We start from the raw sequence: 17,613 nt of genomic DNA on the forward strand, positions 1-17,613 counted from the left end.
TGTATTTTTAAATAATCCCAACTATAAACAAATAATTATACTTTATTTTGAAGTAGGGTGGAAATTTTAAATACTGAAGTGATTGTCTGGAATACATAAAAATGTACATGTGAGCTATGGTAACTATGAGCCAAGTTTGTATTCACCATCACCATCATTGAGGGGAGTTATTTATTTTCTCCGTGTAAGTAACTTAAAAGATACAGCAGTTACAACTCCCCAGAATAATGTGGCACCTAGGAATGCATGTAATCATGTGCAAATTTTAAAATTCAAAAGTGTTTAAAATTGTTTTATTAATGTACCATAGATATTTACAAGATTTTAATAATATACTTTTTTTTCTTTGCAAACAAGTCTGTATTAAGAATGCATCTTGTGTCAGAGGCTGGAGAGCATATTTACAGAATGATTTGCTTTCAAAAAACTCTCAAAGATTTATGGTTTTATTCATCAGATAAGTAGCTGAATAGCAAAACAGTAAAAAATCACAATGACAATGGACAGAAAATGGGTGCTAGGTTCTAAGAGTTGAATTCCTCTGGAACTCAAACCTGCAAAATATAAAAATAAGACAAAAATATTTTGAGATAAAATATTGCCTGCTAGATTAATTTTTCAAAACCCCAAATTCATACTATCATTTCTCTTCTAGTAACATATTTTATTATACTTGTCTCATTCCTGTTATATTTAATCCTAGAAAGTGCCTTATCGTGTCTTTGTCCAAGGACGTCTGATTTAAGTATAAAAATGCAAAAGAAAAATCCCTAAATTGGCAAAGTCTGCCTAAAGGATTGGCCAACATTGGATGCTAATGACTTGCACTCAATCACAGCTTCAGGCAGATGAGTAAGTGATTCTTCTAATGCAAAAATGATACATTATTATTGCATGCTAACTCTGAATGACTGGTGTTGGTTGGCCTAGAAAATTGTTTTGAGAAGGACTTGAAAGTTGTGACTCAGCTCCTTATGAATGCCACACTTGATTAGTGATGTCTGCCATGAACGTGGGAAACGGTGTATATTTACCTGCGCTTCATATTTGCCATCTCTGCTGTAAAAGACCTGAAAGAATCTGTGAAAAACCTTTCTGATTTTTGTGACAATAGAATGAGTGATAGAATTATGCTCTAATGACACAAAGTTTTTTTTTTTCCTGTTCTCTTTTTGGTTTTCAAATGAAGAAACATAAAACAATTTATAATGTAGAAGCATGGTACAATTTTGGAGAATAACTTAAAAAAAATTGGCTCATCACCTTTTGCTCACAATTGAAAATTTATCTTGTCACCCAACATTTAAGCCATAACTGGAAGGTTTCATGGAGCTGAATTTCATGCTGCAACTGTTTAGATGCAGAATCTACTATAGCAATGGTGACTCAACTTACTTGACATTTTTGGAATCCTAATTTCCTCACTGCTGCTTCCATCTCCACCATCACTGACTGTTCTTATTTCAATTAAGTAGTCTTCTTCAAATGGAACCAGAAGCTCAGCTGATGTATTGTTTGTTTCCAAAACATGAGTTTTACTCTGTCTGTTTTGCCGGTACAGAATCTGAATAAAATGAAGTATCAAGTTAACATGGACATGTTGCTTTTCTAACATTCACACAACTGTTCTGGAACACTGTAAGACATAAGATACATCATCATAAATGTTGTACTCCTCAGATGGAAATATCGAAGTGATGTCTTTTCCTTATATTCCATTGCTATTCCATTGCTCGTGTTAAGAAAAAGAGGTTTTTTTTTTGTTTTTTTGTTTTTTTGTTTTTTTTTGTGGCCAATGCCTCTGGAAGGAGAGTAGATTTATCCCTATTAGTTAAATAGCTTGAGGCTATTATCATTGGAGCTTGCTGTGGAAAGTCACTGTTCAGTTTGGACCCATTTCAAATGTTGAATATATGTCTGCCAAGAGATGATGTCCATTGTCACTGATGGAAATGATTTGCTCTGGGTACTTTATTGTACTCTTGTTAGATGCCTTTTAAGTTGTTAAAAGATCACATCATACTGCAGCCTAAGTTCTAAAATCTCTATTTAGATTTTTTTTATCTCATTGTCATCACATCTACTACTCACATAAGCCATCATCTTATGATGCCAAGGGATGTCACTTGAAGAAAAAATGTTACATCCTATGGAATTTGATGTATTGATGTTCCCTAGTACATTATTGGACCTCCGAATATAAAACCTTTTCTATCGAAAATTAGAAAGCAGCAATGGTATTTTCAAAATAATTTTGAAAAAGAGTCCAATGTTTCCATATGCATCCAATTTGTTTTCTATTTGGGTGTCGCATGTTTCATTCCTTAGTAACTTAACTGATATGATTAAAGGAAAAACTAAACACTCACCTTGTACCCCAAAACTTCAGACTCATTTTCCATGGTTTTTACATGCTCCCAGTTCAAGCATAATTTAGAGTTTGTCAGCTTCCAGGCAATGTTTGCTGGTGGTTGGCTTGGAGCTTTAAAGAGATAATCAAAGATCCAAATGAACGTTAATTAGCTCATGGTCACTGTATGATGCATCAACATGAAAAGAAAAAATAAGTCTTCGATGATTTGCTTAGAAGGAGCTAAAATGTTTTCAGTGTCATTTGAAATATATTAATTCTAATCACAGTAAGCAAATTTATTCAAATCTGGTCATTTGGGAATGCCTTTGTGACAGATTTATGAATTAATAATGGCTTGCTGCATGTCCAGTATTAATTTATTAATCATTGCTGTTGAGTTTGTTTACTTTATCATACATAAACAGACAGAGGGTCTCTTTATCTAGGATTCCATTTGGCCATCAATCAATGAGCATGTTTGACAAATTCAAGTTGCAAACATTTTATATATATCAACACATAGATGTTCATTCTTAAAATTCTTTACTTTTTAACATTGTATTAGTTAGCTTTCTAATTGTAACACAACTAACTCAAGATATTTTAAGCAAAATATTTGTAGTAAATTATCAAGGATATTTCTTATAATTCATGGCAGATTGCAGCAGAGTCTGAGGAGAGAAAAAAATGTCACAAAGCCACAGTCTTCACTCTGCTTATTGAAGCAGGGTCTGCTGCATGCTCATCTTGCCAGAGAGTACCTGTTTATCATTCTCACTGTACATGGCAGAAATCATGACTGTTCACCACACCTGAAATTTAAAACCTCCTCTATTCAGAGATAGTCCAAGTTTGAATTCCCCTGAGAAAGCTGATGATTGACTTCATTTGGTCATATGTCTATCTTAGCTTAATCAACTGTGTCTGGATAATGTGAAAGATGCATGCCATTTAAAATAAATGGAGCTTTTGGGAACACAGAAAAGGGAAAAATCATCACAAACTGATTGATCATCCCAAAGATCATCAACTTTAAATCCAAACTGCGACTTTTAGTTTTCTGAAATTAATGTTGTCTGGGTGAGAGATGGTGGGAGATAAGAGATGAAAGATTTAGAATCTGGCTTCTAAAGTAATGGATGTAGTTCAACTAGAGAATTTTACATACAAGAAAACCAGAATCCAGGTTGGGAAGTCACTTATCCAAAAGTATGCAGCTGATGAATCTTGGTCTATCGCTTTCCAGTCTAGTGTTTCTCCAGAACAACTTGCTGCTTATCTGAGTCCACATGACTATTTTTGAGATTTAAGAAACTGGAGAGATTTAAGATAATTCATATGGAAAGTGGAAGCAAAGATAAAACTGCCCAACAAGATGTTTTTGGCATCTTTTTTGAATTTGTGAGGCTGAATGAGCATAATATTTAATTCATTATAACACTGATAGAAATGGAAACTATTTCTTTCAGAGTTTTGAGTCAACTGCTGTTTAATCTCCTATGTGTCACTGGAAGATTCACATATTGCTGAATCCAGGTGTCTCAAATATATTACCATACATTCTCTTTCCACCCCAATTCCACTGGGATATCACTATTGTTCACTCAGTCACTTACAGTACAGTTGGGATGTGATAGAGAAATGTTTCCCTGTATGCTTACATGAGGCTCAGTTCATATTTTATTATAGGTTTATCACATTGGATTATATTTATTCTTGGTTATGTGTTTCTTTAAATTTCTTGAGGGCAAGTGCCTTACTCAACTCTGTATTACTAACCCCTAGCACAGTGCCTGGCATCCAATTCATATGTGTTGAATAAATGACTGTACAATAAGATGGCTAAGGAAAACTGCTCAGGGTCCTGTGGTGATCTTCTCAGGCTGTATTGATTATGCACTGGGCTCTGGGAAGATCCATAGGTGACACAATACAGCCAATCCATTCATTATGTCGTCCTATGATCAAGGCCAATTGCCGTGGTCAGACTCACAGCAATCCATACCTATTTATAAGATGGACAGACCAATTGGACTGACCATGTCCTGGTACATTTCTTGACAATATAAACCCATAATTAAAGGCCTGAAAGCTTTTAGCTTAGTAAGCATTCATTACTTTGCTTGTCAATGTACAATGTACTTGTCAATTATAATGCTTATCAACATATTTATTTCTAAACTTCTGAATGGCAGCAATAATTATTTTGTAACTATCCTTCCTCAACTTATCCTCCAGTGCCTTTTTAAATCTTTTTCTCAGCTTTAAAAGATATAATATCAAAATTCTCACAGGATATTGCAATTTTAATATCTAGTATACTCTTGATACCTTTCTTTTTATCTCTGTGCTTTAAAATTCAGCACTAACATTACCATTATATAATCAATACAGAGAAAATACAAATTCACCACTTCACTGTCATTGGCAGTGTGGATTCTGAATGTTTTATGTATTTCTGTATGTTTTGTTTGTTTTAGGAAAAAGTATTGTTTTCAACACTATCAATCCATTGAAAAAATCAACAGGCTAGGAGACAGAATTGATTTCTTCCAGCTATGTAAAGGAGCAGTTTGCAATGTTGGCAATGACTTTGTCGTTGACATGTTTGCATTTGTGTCCTCATTTACCAAAGCAGAAGCACAACTTTCTGTAGGCATAAAATGAGAAGAGTTGCATTCTGAGTGAGTACCTTGGTATGAATAGCCAATTATACGGATTATTTAGAATGTTTTTCTTCTCTTGCTCTCTGGGAGATGAGAAGAGTTGGGTTTTGATGTCAGAGAGACTTGAATTTGTATCCAATCTCTTCCAAGAGCCGGATTTTCCCATTATAAAATGAAACAAATAACTCCTAGTTTATGAGATATGAAATAAAATATGAAATGTTCCTCATTTGGTTAGTGGTATATATTAAAAAGCACTGTAACTGTTAATTCTCTTCTGAGAGTAGCAGTTCTCCACTGTGGTGTTATGACATAATCAATTTTTCAATTGTGTTCGAGGTGGTTTGTTGCTAATAATCCAACTCTGAAGTTCGCAAATGATTCACTTCTTAGATACAATTAGTGTACATTCAAGTTTTCCCCTTAATAATATTGCTCTTACTTGGATTCTTGATATGTTTTTAGAAACGGAGATAAAATGGGAGAGTCTCAGCTAATTATCTTAGAATATCTCTTAGTCTACATCCTTTCTTATTTTTATCAATGGGTGTTTCTCCAGTGTCAATCCTTTATGTCTGATATTGAAAAACAAAACTTCCGAAAGCTGCTTTAGAAGGCCATCACCTTAATATGAGCACTGTTAGCAGTTCTGGTTTGATGTAGTTGATTAAACTGGATTGCAAATATCTATGATAAAATTAAGATTTCTATCATCTTGAGAAACCAAAATACTGTCACATGGATAGCACAAAACACAGGTCATGATGTTTGTACCAAGTCTGTCAATGGTAAACTCAGCAAACAAGCACTTTTCTAATTTTTAAAATCTTTCCAGGCAATTTCCAAAGACTAAATCATTTTCTATTAATCAAATGACAGAGCAACATTAAACTAGCCCCTCAGAACTCTAATGGTGTCCCTGTAATCAATTTTTCTGTAGATGGCATTTATATTCAACTGTAGTTCACACTGTGAAGTCAATTCAAAAACAACTTCTTATGTTACACTTCTAAGTAACAGCATGGGGTTGACATTTGGGCAAAAGAGAAAGAACATAAGTGCAAGATAAAATAAAAGCTTAATGCTTCCTTTATGTTTAAATATGGATTGATTGCATATTTGCAGCAAGAAAGAATCCAGTACAAAGTGCTGGTCAGTCAACGTCAAGGGCCAAATTGAGCCAACATTTGCAAACACTTTTAGTTACTGCGTCTGAATACTTCTTTCCATATAAGTAGTGTTTTCTTTGTTTCACTTTTCTTTTCTGCTTGGAATTGATGTAAATATTTTTCTTTCTTTCCTTGTAAATCTAAATTCCATTTAAGTAATGTCTGTGTGGATCACAGTATATTTGCAGTACCTCTGTTTCTTTTGGAAATCCATCATTTCCACTAGGCTTTGGTACTTGCAGATGAATCACTGATATTTATTTAATAATACTAGCATCATCATCATCAACAGCAACAATAATACTTAAGAAGTTTGGCATATGCTTTTCCTTCTGTCTGGAAGTTCTTTTGTCCTTTAACTCCTCTTTATCTTTAATTTTGTATCAAAATACATAGCTTATCCCATATAGATGCTCCTTCTTATATACATCTTAGTTTCTCATTTATTTTCTTCACTGTTCTTTTCATAATTTATGATTATTTTATTGATTTGTCTTTTTTTCTTGTTTTAGGTTGCCTCTTCTCTAAAAGAGAAATTGCCAGTTGGCAAAGATCTTGCTTGGTTTAATTGCTCTTAGGCCCTCAGCATCTAACTCTAGGCATGGCTCATGGGAGGCACTATCTCTTGAGTAGATGACTGGATGATCATGCGAGAAAACAAACAAAGAAAATACCTCTGTCTTCTCTTTAGCTTAGCCAATTAGAACAGGCAGAGATTTTGATAAATGTGAGCTCTGCTTTTTCAGACTTTCCAATGGAAGATCAAATATCAGATTACAAATCTAGACAGTGACAGTGATGAATGCAGAATTTTTTCAGTCACCACTATTGAGAGGTAATCTTGATGTCATCTCAAGGACATGGAGAGTCAAAGTTACATACAGGAGTAGCACCTGGAATCATGGTTATCATCAATGTTTCATTAAAGCTGTTTTTCATGCATGCTTTGGATGTCCTTCTATGACCCTTAAAGAAAAGAAAAGTCTGCAACAAATTTATAAAGAGAAAGAAAGTAGCTGTGTTTTCTTACTTTAAAAAATGCAAAGAAAGTAAATTGCCTCTAAAGGAGGAGTATAATAACACATGTTACCATGCACTGAGCCTTCATGTATGACAGCCTCTGGGTCACCTTGGTGTACATTATATCCTTTAGTTCTCAGAGAAATCGCTAGAGGTAAGTATCTTCATCTCTATTTTTCAGATGAGAAAATGAATTCAGAGTTATCAAATAATTAGATCTGGCACACAGATAGTACATGGCTGAGCAGGGATCCATAACCACAATTTTCTCTGAAGTCCCATTCCAACTTTTTCCATCACTGTTTCACAATGGGTCAAAGTTATTGGAATTCTTAGAAAAATGCAAATACATTAAGGGGGAAATTTTGGGGGAAGCTATAGAGCAGAAAAAAGACCATTTGACCATATATAGACCTGGCAGGGGTACTACAAGCTGAGAGATTTCATGAAGCCAGGTAAGTGAATGTTAAACTTTAGAAGATCAGTAAGTTTGGGATGTCAGGGCTAGAAGAGGAACGATATAGAAAGGAGCTTTGAGACACATTGTGAAAGATCTTGCTTGCCTTTTTCTTAGTCTACATTCTCTGGAATAGAGGAGACAATGACATTTGATGAAGAGAAGAGAAGTATGACGGCATTTTAGGAGGAAAAATTTCAAAGCAGTTTGAGGTTTAGATGGAAGATTTGAGAGTCAGGGAGAGAAACTATTGGATGGTTAGGGAGGAAGATGATAAAGGAGCACAGTGGTAGTGGGATGAAGAGATTTCATGCTCATCAGTCCAGCAGGGGCCATGACAAAACCTTTCTAAGCATTTGTGTCCTCCTATCTAGAAATTAAAATACCAAACTCCTTGACTTATTGTAATAATTAAGTGAGATATAGTACGATAAAGTTAATACAGGGCTGGGGACATAGAAGTGCTCAATATTTTTAAACTGTGGTAAGCAAAATAAGGATCCCCCAAAACATGATCACATCCTAATCTCCAGTACCTGTGGACACATTACTTTATATGGAAAAGGAGTTTGCAAATGTGATTAAGAGACTGGAGATGAGGAAATAATCTTGGATGATTCAGGTGGCTCCAATGTCATCAGGAGGGTCCTTACAAGGGAAAGAGGGAAGCAAGAAAGTGAGAGTTAGAGGAGTTGTGATGACAGAAGCAGAGGGTCAGAGGCAGAGATGTGAAGGTACCCTACTGTTGCTGGCATTGAACATGGAGGAAGGGGTCACAAGCCTGAGGAGGGTCAGAAGCCCAGGGATGTGGGTGGTCTCCAAAAGCCAGAAAACATGAAACAAATTATCCTTTGGAGCTTCCAAAGCTAGTGCAGCCCTTGAGCACATCTGGATTTCTACCCAGTCAAACCCCTATCTAACTCCTGACCTCCAAAAATGTATGATAACCAACTTATATTGTTTTAAAACACTGAGTTTAAGGCCATTAATAAAATAATATAAAAGTTACTCTTCTGCTTTCACAATGTCTGTGATGTAGAATGTCAAAGTAATAAAATGAGAGGTTGGATAGGTATTTAAATACAAAGGGATGGAGATTTGTATATTCTTCTTATTCTCAGGTGCTTGTTGGCTATTTTTATAGGGTCACTGAAGCATATAGGCTGGTAAGAGTCAAATTTAAGAGATATTGAAACTAGATATCTAGGAATTACAGAGGTTTTTCTTGTTTGATTTAGTTAAGAAAGCTGAATACTTAAAGAAACACTAATCTTCAGTTTAGAATTTCTGATTATTATGTCACTTTTTCCTTAGCAGAGGTATTCTAACGTTGTGTCTTGGGTGAAATTACTCATTGTTAATTAAACTGTTTTCGAAAATTTTTATCTCCTACTCTTTGACAAATTGGTCATATGTTAACCATCAGACAAACCAATAATCTTTAGCATTTGATGTGAATTTCCGTCCAACCCATTTGTAGGATCAATTGGGCCAACTGAAAAAATTTAGTGTCAAAAACAAGGATTTTTTTCTGCTTAAAAACATAGAATAATTTAGCACAAACTAACACTTTTAATTTAGATTTCATGGACAATGAAACTAGCAAATTCAGATGACAGAAAAAATTATTATTGAGATTTTCTGATATATATATATATATATATAGAATATATACAGAGCGACTTCAAAGACGCCTGGGTCAGGTGGCCCGTTGCAGGTGCCCACGGCCTGCCCTGTATGCTGTAGGAGGGGCGCGCGCCAGAAGCCGCTTCCTCGGCACTGTCAACCCGTCACCCAGCTCGGCCTGGGGCTGCTCCTGGCGCTGGGCCTGCCGCTGCTGTCGTCCCCGGGAACGACCCTGGGCGCAAATATCAACCCCTTCTGCAAATGAGAGTAGCATTGTTTTGCCTACACCCACCAGCTCCGGCTCCAATGGAGCCCTGTTTCGGGGGGCCGTCACTGCTATCATCTTGGTCCTCTGATTCCTGGCCGTCTTGTTCCTGGCAGTGGGGCTGGCACTATTGGTGCGGAAGCTTTGGGAGATGCGGCAGACGGAGGGCACCTACTGGCCCAGCAGCAAGGAGCAGTTCTCCTATGTGGCTGAGGCCTGGGCCCCTCAGTACTCCAATGAGACCTTGTGGGGCTGCCTGCACATCTAGGCCCCCTCTCCTCCATCTGTCCCCCTTCATTGCTGTGTGACCTTGGGGAAAGGCAGTGCCCTATCTGGGCAATCAGATCCACCCAGTGCTTAAGAATAGCAGGGAAGAAGGTGCTTCGAAGACTTCCCTTGAGGTCAAGGGAGTGTGGGGCTACTCACTTTTATATATTTACATAAAATTAGTAGTGAGATGTGAATTATATATGTATATATCATACAGAAAATCTCAATAAGAATTTTAAAACATATATATGTATTATATATGTCATATGGATATATCTCTCTCTTCCTGAGGTAAATGATTAGTTCAGTGTTCAAGTTTCAATCCATCTTGAACTGGTTGATGGGATTATGTATAATAAAAGTTGACCTGAGTCTTGGCTCAATAACGGCACTAAAATGTCTGTCAGTGTCAGTCTACCATGATACAATCTGTTTTTTTTTAAATGTTTCTTACACATTTCTAATCACTCTTGATTTCGCTTGAGATAGAAACTGAATTACACACAAGAGTTTCTGTGAGTTTGGCATCTCTCAGTCAACTAGAACTAAAACTGCTGATTGATTGGAGATTTTCATTGAGATTTGCAGATTAGCTGAAAGAAGCTAAATCACTCCAGAAAGACCAAAGAAGCAAATCATACATCCAAGTTATCTGGCAATAACTTCATCGATTTAGTCAACATTGTGTAAAACAGGAAAAGGAATATAACTTGATTGTTAACTAATCCATTCTTGAAAATAACTCACAGCCCAACATGTCTAAAACTGGGTGGACTGGAGGAAAGCTGGTTCAAAAATTTTTGCTCCACAGGCTTTTGCAGTTCCACAGCACTTCGTGTTTTCTAAGATGCTTCCAGAATCAGTACCTTGTTTGTGCCTCATGGATAATTTGGGAAGGAGTGAGGACAGAGATAATTTCTATTTAATAGATAAGAACATGAAAGCAGAAAAATGGAATGCCTTATCCTATTTCAAGTTGTGAGTCAATGATGTACCCAGAATTGGAACATGAATCTCTGACAGTTGATCTGGTTATGTGGAAATAACTGGATAATCTATTTAATCAAGGGCCTATTCTCTGAGATGTTTCCTAACTTCTTTTGGACATGACAAATATACGCATAAGGGGAATAACTTTAATATAACTTTATTTTCAAACTCTTCTCAACCATCTCTTCTTTCCAAATATGGTGGTATAATTAGAATATGGCATGTATAGGTAAACCAGATTTTTGTAAGTGGCAGTGAATTTGTCTTAGTCTTTCTCAAAATTCAGCAACTATATTTGTTATCTTTCATTCATCAGGATTCAGAGAGCAAAAAAATGTGTTTTAAAATGTCTGATTCTGTGAATAATTTGTGTTCATTAATAATATATAAGGAATATGTAAATATTATTCAACCACAAAAAATCATCTTGCAGGAACAACTGAGTCAGATGATCAGACCTTTCCCAATTTATTGCTGTGCCTCGTATTATGGAATATTTGTCATTACCAGACTCAGTCAGAAAATAAAGGCAGCAACAATCACCAAAAGATGAAAAACATTCATATTTTGTGTAGTAGATTCTGATTATGTGAAATCACCTGGCTGATTATCAAGGGATATAAGACAAAGCAGAGGAGTTCATTGTTAGATTTCAGGGACTTCCAAGTAAGCTGTAGTAATAAGGTATCCTAAAAGCAAAGATCTAGGTATCTGACAGTTGTAGGATCACATGTGAATATACTCGGACTCAAATGACAAACAAAACAAAACAAAAAAACCGTTTGCTGAGCATTTATTAAGGTGTGGTACTGGATATTTATTATTAATAATCTCTTTCAATCTTGAACAAAACCTATGAGAACATAAATATGATTTTTTCCTCATTTTATAGGTAGGCAACTGAGACTGAAAGATAAATACCACCTAACATTCCAAGGATGGGAGGTCAGTTTTTGAATGCATTTAGGAGGGCATCAGGGCCAGTCTTAAACATTATACTCTTCTGTCTTTCATTGATATACCTGGAATATTCCTCTTTTGGAATTCCAGAAATATGAAAACATTTACCTTGATTGTTACCAAAAGGTTTCAACAAGTATCCATATTTAAGGGACAAACCAACTAACCAAAGTAACCAATTAGTAAAGAAATGAGGTGTGGGAATGAAATGAACATCAAGCAAAGGAATAGGTTTCTCTTCACAGATGAATCTTGTTTCCTGGAGTGTATGCATACTTACGAGACTTTTTGGTGGTAACATTGACTGGCGGGCTTGAGGGCCCCGTCCCAGCAGTGTTGTAAGCTCTTACGGAAGCAAAGTAGATGGTATTAGCTTTCAGCCCTGTGATGTTTTTGGTTGTGACATTTCCACTGACTCTAATTTTACCAATCATGGATTCTTTGGAGTCATCTGTCCAGTATAAGACCTGATAATTAAAAACCAAAACAAGCAATTTATTGTTCCCCAATAACTATCAATCATTTTTTACCAACAACTATCAACCACAACCACAAGGGATATGGGAAGAAGACAGAAGTATAGATGACAAAAACGTTTTCTAATTAAAATGGTTATACAACAACAAAATTGTTATTCTCTAATATTTATGAGGAAAAAAGTCATGAATGCAAATTCACAATCGTAATTAGAGAACCTGATTTTTTAGATTACCAAAATAAAGTATTTTATGAGCTATCTAAAGGTTACCAGCTTTAGCAAATGATGTATAACACGTCAGACAAAAACACATTTGTATATAATCAGTCAAAGACTTTCATTATAACATCTTGCTATTGGCATTTCTTTTCAGAGTTATTTGAATCACAGATTAATTAATAATTCAATTTATACTGAACCCTACCTTTGCATTAGCATTGTTTTAGGTACATTGAAAAAAAAAGAGAGAATAAATTAAGTACCTATTTTCAAGCCCCTTATCATCTAGCTAAGAGGTTAGAATCCACAGTGTATGTGAAAATAAGTCACAGAATGAATTACAAAGAAGTGGTATAGAAAAAGTATGCTACAAGAATTTGACAAAATACATCAGGAATTGATGAGAGTAGAGCTCAGAAGAGGAGACTAGGGATAAAATTTGGGAAGTAACAAGTAACTAGGGTTCAGACACGAGGTAAGGCATTCTTGGCATGGAGTGGAAAAAGACACCTGTCCTGAGAGTAGAACTTTCTGTTGGAATCAGAGGATTATGGGTATATATATATATATATATATATATATATGCAAAATTAAGAATGTTTAGGATTATACATTTATTCTAACTCCAAAATTAAATAAATTATGCTACCCATTTTGTGAATCACTGAATTTGCAAGTTGAAAAAGATTGAGTGATGAACAACTTTCCCTTAAAATGTTCCTATCTCTTTACTTTGTGAGATGAAGGCCTACAAACGTAATTTGCCTTGTTCTTCATAGACTAAAAATAGCAGATTCAAGACAATCTAGGTATTTTTTTTCATTACTTAACTGCCTTTTCTGAGATGATTACATCTTTTCAAGTTATACTGCAATTCACAGAGCAGGTTTCTCAATGAAATTCTTCCACGGTGTAAGATGATTGAGGAGCAGACTTTACCTCTTACCAAGGAAAAAAAAAATGACTGCAATTTGAAAAATTGATCATATAATCACCTGATCACTTTTGAAAAATGATGTTGTGGTAAGAACACTTAATATGAGATCTGTCCTCTTGAAAAATTTTAAGTGTGCAATTATTGTTGACTCTGTGTGCACAGTTGTACAGCAGATCTCTAGAGCTTACTCATCTTACTTACTGAATCTGTATGCCTTTAAAAATGGCTACTATTTGTTAATTTGTTTGATTTGAATTACCTAGAAAGATCTCCCTTACTTTGAGGGAGGAGGCAGGACTTTACTGTGGATCAGATTGAAGACTGGCTGAAACAGGGAAGAGGCTAAAGCACCTCTCCATAAGACACACCTACCAGTTCCATGTCAGTTTACCACTGCCATGGCAACACCTGGAAGTTACCACCCCTTTCCATGGCAATGGCCTCGAAGTTACCATCCCTTTCTATGGCAATGGCCTGGAGGTTACCACCCTTTTTCTAGAAATTTCTGAATAACTCACCCATTAATTTGCATATAATTAGAAGTGGGTATAAATATGACTGTAGAACTGCTTCCAAGCTGCTACTCTTAGAACACTGCCTATGGGGTAGCCCTGCTCTGCAGAAGCAGTTTCGAAGCTATAACACTGCTGCCTCAATAAAGCTGTTTTTTGTTTTTTTTTGTTTTTTTTTTTTTTTTTTACCACTGGCTCGCTCTTGAATTCTGTCTTGAGCGAGGACAAAAAGCATCCCAGGCTAAGCCTCTCAATTTGGGGGCTCACCTACCCTGTCTCAACTTCATTCCCTGCTTTAGCTTTAGACACACATTATCATATGCTAACAACAGGCTAGTAGGATAGGACTGTTGAACAGGAGCTATTGCGAAGTCCATTGGCACATTCATAAGCAAAAGTGAAATTAATGTGGATTACCTCATAGCCCAGCACTCTTCCAGTGTTTCTATTCCAGGCAATAGCATTCCATGAAACCTCCATTTCAGAAGCAGAAAAACTCTGGACAGAAGTTCCCCTTGGGGCCAGTTGAGGTTCTACCATCCAGAGAAAGACATAACCATCTTTAGCAGAGTGGTTCATTGAAAATGGAACAAGAGAATACAAACTATGCATAGAGTCTCAAAGAAAACCAGAGCTGAGGACAACTTACCATCTTCCCCAGAGTAGACAATGGTCACAGTACTCAGGGATCCTTCTCCTTCATTATTATACACACCCACTTTGACTTCAAAGGGAGACAGTGGGATGATGCTTTCATTTCTGTAAACAAACCTTGATGATTCCACAGATGATACTTTCTCCTTGGACCAGGTTGTCGAGCCCACTGGCCGGAACATGATGATATATCCAAATCCCTCCCCATTCTGCAGTTCTTCTGGAATTGACTTGGGCAGAATGTGATCAATCACTGAGTATTTGCAAAAATATTTTATTAAGCTACTATAATGTTTATTGATTATTTCACATTTCTTCCATAGAGACAAATATGGATATTTATTCTGTTTAATGATGTATTAAAGAACACTTTTATTTGGAATGCCAATTAGAAAAATGATCCCAGTTAAAGATAATCAGATAAATAGTTTAAGTTTTCAGATAGAAATATAAAACAAGCTTTACATATTTATATATTTTTCTTTGATCATTCATAAATTATAATAATACAACAGTTTAAAAGATTTTATGATACACACTAAAATGTGGTTTTGATATGAATTTTTAAACTCAGCACAAATTAACTTATTAACTATTTCAAGACTAGATATGTTTTCCTTTCACAACATTTTAAACAAGTTTTTGTAAGACGTGTGTAATGGAATTATTGTGAAATAACATATGCTTTAAGACATAGAGTATTTCTTTAAAAAAGTATAAAAGACCGCTCATCATTTTTTTAGGCATACGTCTTCTGTGGTAGTGACACGTGTGCATTTTTCTCACATGAAAGAATAAACTCTTAACTCACAAAGATCAGATTCTATAAAATACATTTCAAATCTAAAATTACTAAAATAGCAAAATAGAAATAGATAATATTCCCCCTGTACTCTGCAGATACTAAAAATTGTAAACAATCACATAAACTTAGCAAATTAAAATGAATCTGTACTTGAATTTAGACCAACATATCTCCTGATTGCAAGAAACTTGTATTGAAAAATCAATGGAATTTATTTGGTTTTTCCCAAGGAAAATGCTTTGCTTTTTTTTTTTAATAAATTTTTTTAATAAATATTCTGACAGACTAATAAAGGCAACACCTGACGGGACACAGTCCCTCATGTCCACAACTCCATCTCAGAGGTTCTCTTTATTCGTGGGAGTCCATTTAATCTATCAATCACATTATCTTGCCACTTGGAACCCATGTGAGCACCAATTCACGAGCACCAGAACCACAGGCACCATCTTGGTGAGTATCTATGAGGGCAGAATCTCTGTACTCTACAGTGACTAATAGACCTGGTCAATTCCTCTCATAGAGTTTGCATATGAAACATGGTGGGTGGCAAAACAATAATAGATATACACAGAGCAGGCAAAAAGTAGAGAACATGCAGTAGGAGAACAGTGAGGCAATACAAGCTAAGAGAAAACAGATGCTGTAAATTAGAGAGAGGACATCCGAATTAGCTGGCAGCCAGGTAGAAAACTGGAAGTAAAGGAAATGGGAGGAACTGAGGCATAAGCATGAGAGACTATTCAAGCCAGGGCTGGATCAGCAGAGGGGTTGTTGATGGTTGGCTAGAGCTCCTGTGCTCGAGTGCCCAGAGCAGTGATGAACGATGTTCCGGTTCTTCGTTTGACCTTCCTGCCTGCTTGCTGAGACTTTTTTCCTGTCCTCATTACTTCCCATGTAGCTTTAAAATAAATCCCCATTAACCGAGATGACCTGAGCTGGTCTCTATTTTTTGCCATATGGAACAGTCTAACAAATACAGAAAGTGAAAAGAGGAAGAAAAATGCTGCTCCTGACATCTGGGGAAACAAAGTACTTCCTCATATTAACACTTCTCTTCTTTTTCATAGGGAGACTAGAATTAAACCAGTTAATTTTGAATGGCATGGAAGAGATTTATAAGAATCGAAGCTACTTGCTAGAGCATTTGATTCATTTCTGAAGTTTCTTTGATCTTGGATTTAATCAAGATGCTTAGTCAGTTCATCTACATAAATAGGGGAGTTTTGTTTTTGGTAGTCAAGTACAATTAGTGTTTCTCATGGTGCTCTCTCAAGAAAGACCTGAGTCCAACATATGCAGATTAGAGGGGAAAAAAGAGACTTATTTAGATACTTCCTTTTATTCTTACATGAACAGAGAGTCAAATGATTTAAAAATATATATAGTTATTTAACAAGGCTAGAAAAAGAGTTTTCTTTAAGTGGAGACAGTGTTCAGTAAAATAAAGGAATTGTGAAATTCTCCTGGGAGTAAAATCTATGAAAATTGATAAACTAATAATGTAATTCTCAACCACAGTGTCTGTAAGAACCAACTCTTTAGTACAGACTAAGAATCAGCAAAACTATGTACTTCTAGCCAAATCTGGCATGCAGCCTAGTTTTGAAAATAAAGGTTTTGAGACACACCCACACCTATATGTTTGTAAGTGGTATGTGGCTCTTTTGAGCTACAAAAGCAGACTGAGACATTAGAAAAGAGATCATGTGGCCCACAAGACTCAATATTTTTACCGTCTGGCCCTTTAAATAAAAAGTGTGCCAACCCTCAGTGTAGGTATGTATCTCTTACTCTATAGTGCTTTATCCTGTGTACCTAATTTTATAGTTATATTTATGAGACATTCACCAAAAGCACCTCAAACCGGGAAGTATTTGGGAGTATACACATTATGATAAAATAATGTATAAACATTCCCTTAAAAAGGAATTAACCGTTGCTATATTCTAAAAATTTGATATTATGTCTAGGTTTTTGGAAACAAACCAAATCAAAACAAATAAACAAAAAATCTACATTTACTGTGTGGCTCTGGGGAAAACACGGGAAAGATATTTAGTTCAGTTCAGACAGATTATACCACAGGGTGCCTAGATGAAGGATAATCATTAAAGCTGTCACTTATAAAACATAATGGTAGATCGTGACTGAATTTAGAACAGTCTTGTGTCGCGCACTGCTTTTCAAAGTCCAACAGGTACTATTTCAACTACAACAGGAGTGACATTG

At 35.7% G+C, this 17,613-nt stretch overlaps 1 protein-coding gene across 3 annotated transcripts in view; it reads right to left on the minus strand.

Annotated features, from left to right (window-relative positions):
• Nucleotides 1-286: 286 nt before the first annotated feature.
• The window catches only part of LOC129033834 (contactin-6), a 319,503-nt gene continuing 302,176 nt past the window's right edge, over nucleotides 287-17,613 (minus strand). For all 3 annotated transcript variants that reach the window (XM_063661824.1, XM_054482896.2, XM_063661825.1), the window contains exons 18-23: nucleotides 14,572-14,806; nucleotides 14,340-14,455; nucleotides 12,057-12,243; nucleotides 2,370-2,482; nucleotides 1,396-1,564; nucleotides 287-554 (exon numbers count right to left, since the gene is read on the minus strand). In XM_063661824.1, coding sequence (XP_063517894.1) covers nucleotides 454-554; nucleotides 1,396-1,564; nucleotides 2,370-2,482; nucleotides 12,057-12,243; nucleotides 14,340-14,455; nucleotides 14,572-14,806 — 921 coding nt within the window. In that variant the 3' untranslated portion in view covers nucleotides 287-453. The remainder of the gene's footprint in view (nucleotides 555-1,395; nucleotides 1,565-2,369; nucleotides 2,483-12,056; nucleotides 12,244-14,339; nucleotides 14,456-14,571; nucleotides 14,807-17,613) is intronic.

This window comes from Pongo pygmaeus, chromosome 2 (assembly GCF_028885625.2).
Source record: "Pongo pygmaeus isolate AG05252 chromosome 2, NHGRI_mPonPyg2-v2.0_pri, whole genome shotgun sequence".
Classification (NCBI taxonomy): domain Eukaryota; kingdom Metazoa; phylum Chordata; class Mammalia; order Primates; family Hominidae; genus Pongo; species Pongo pygmaeus.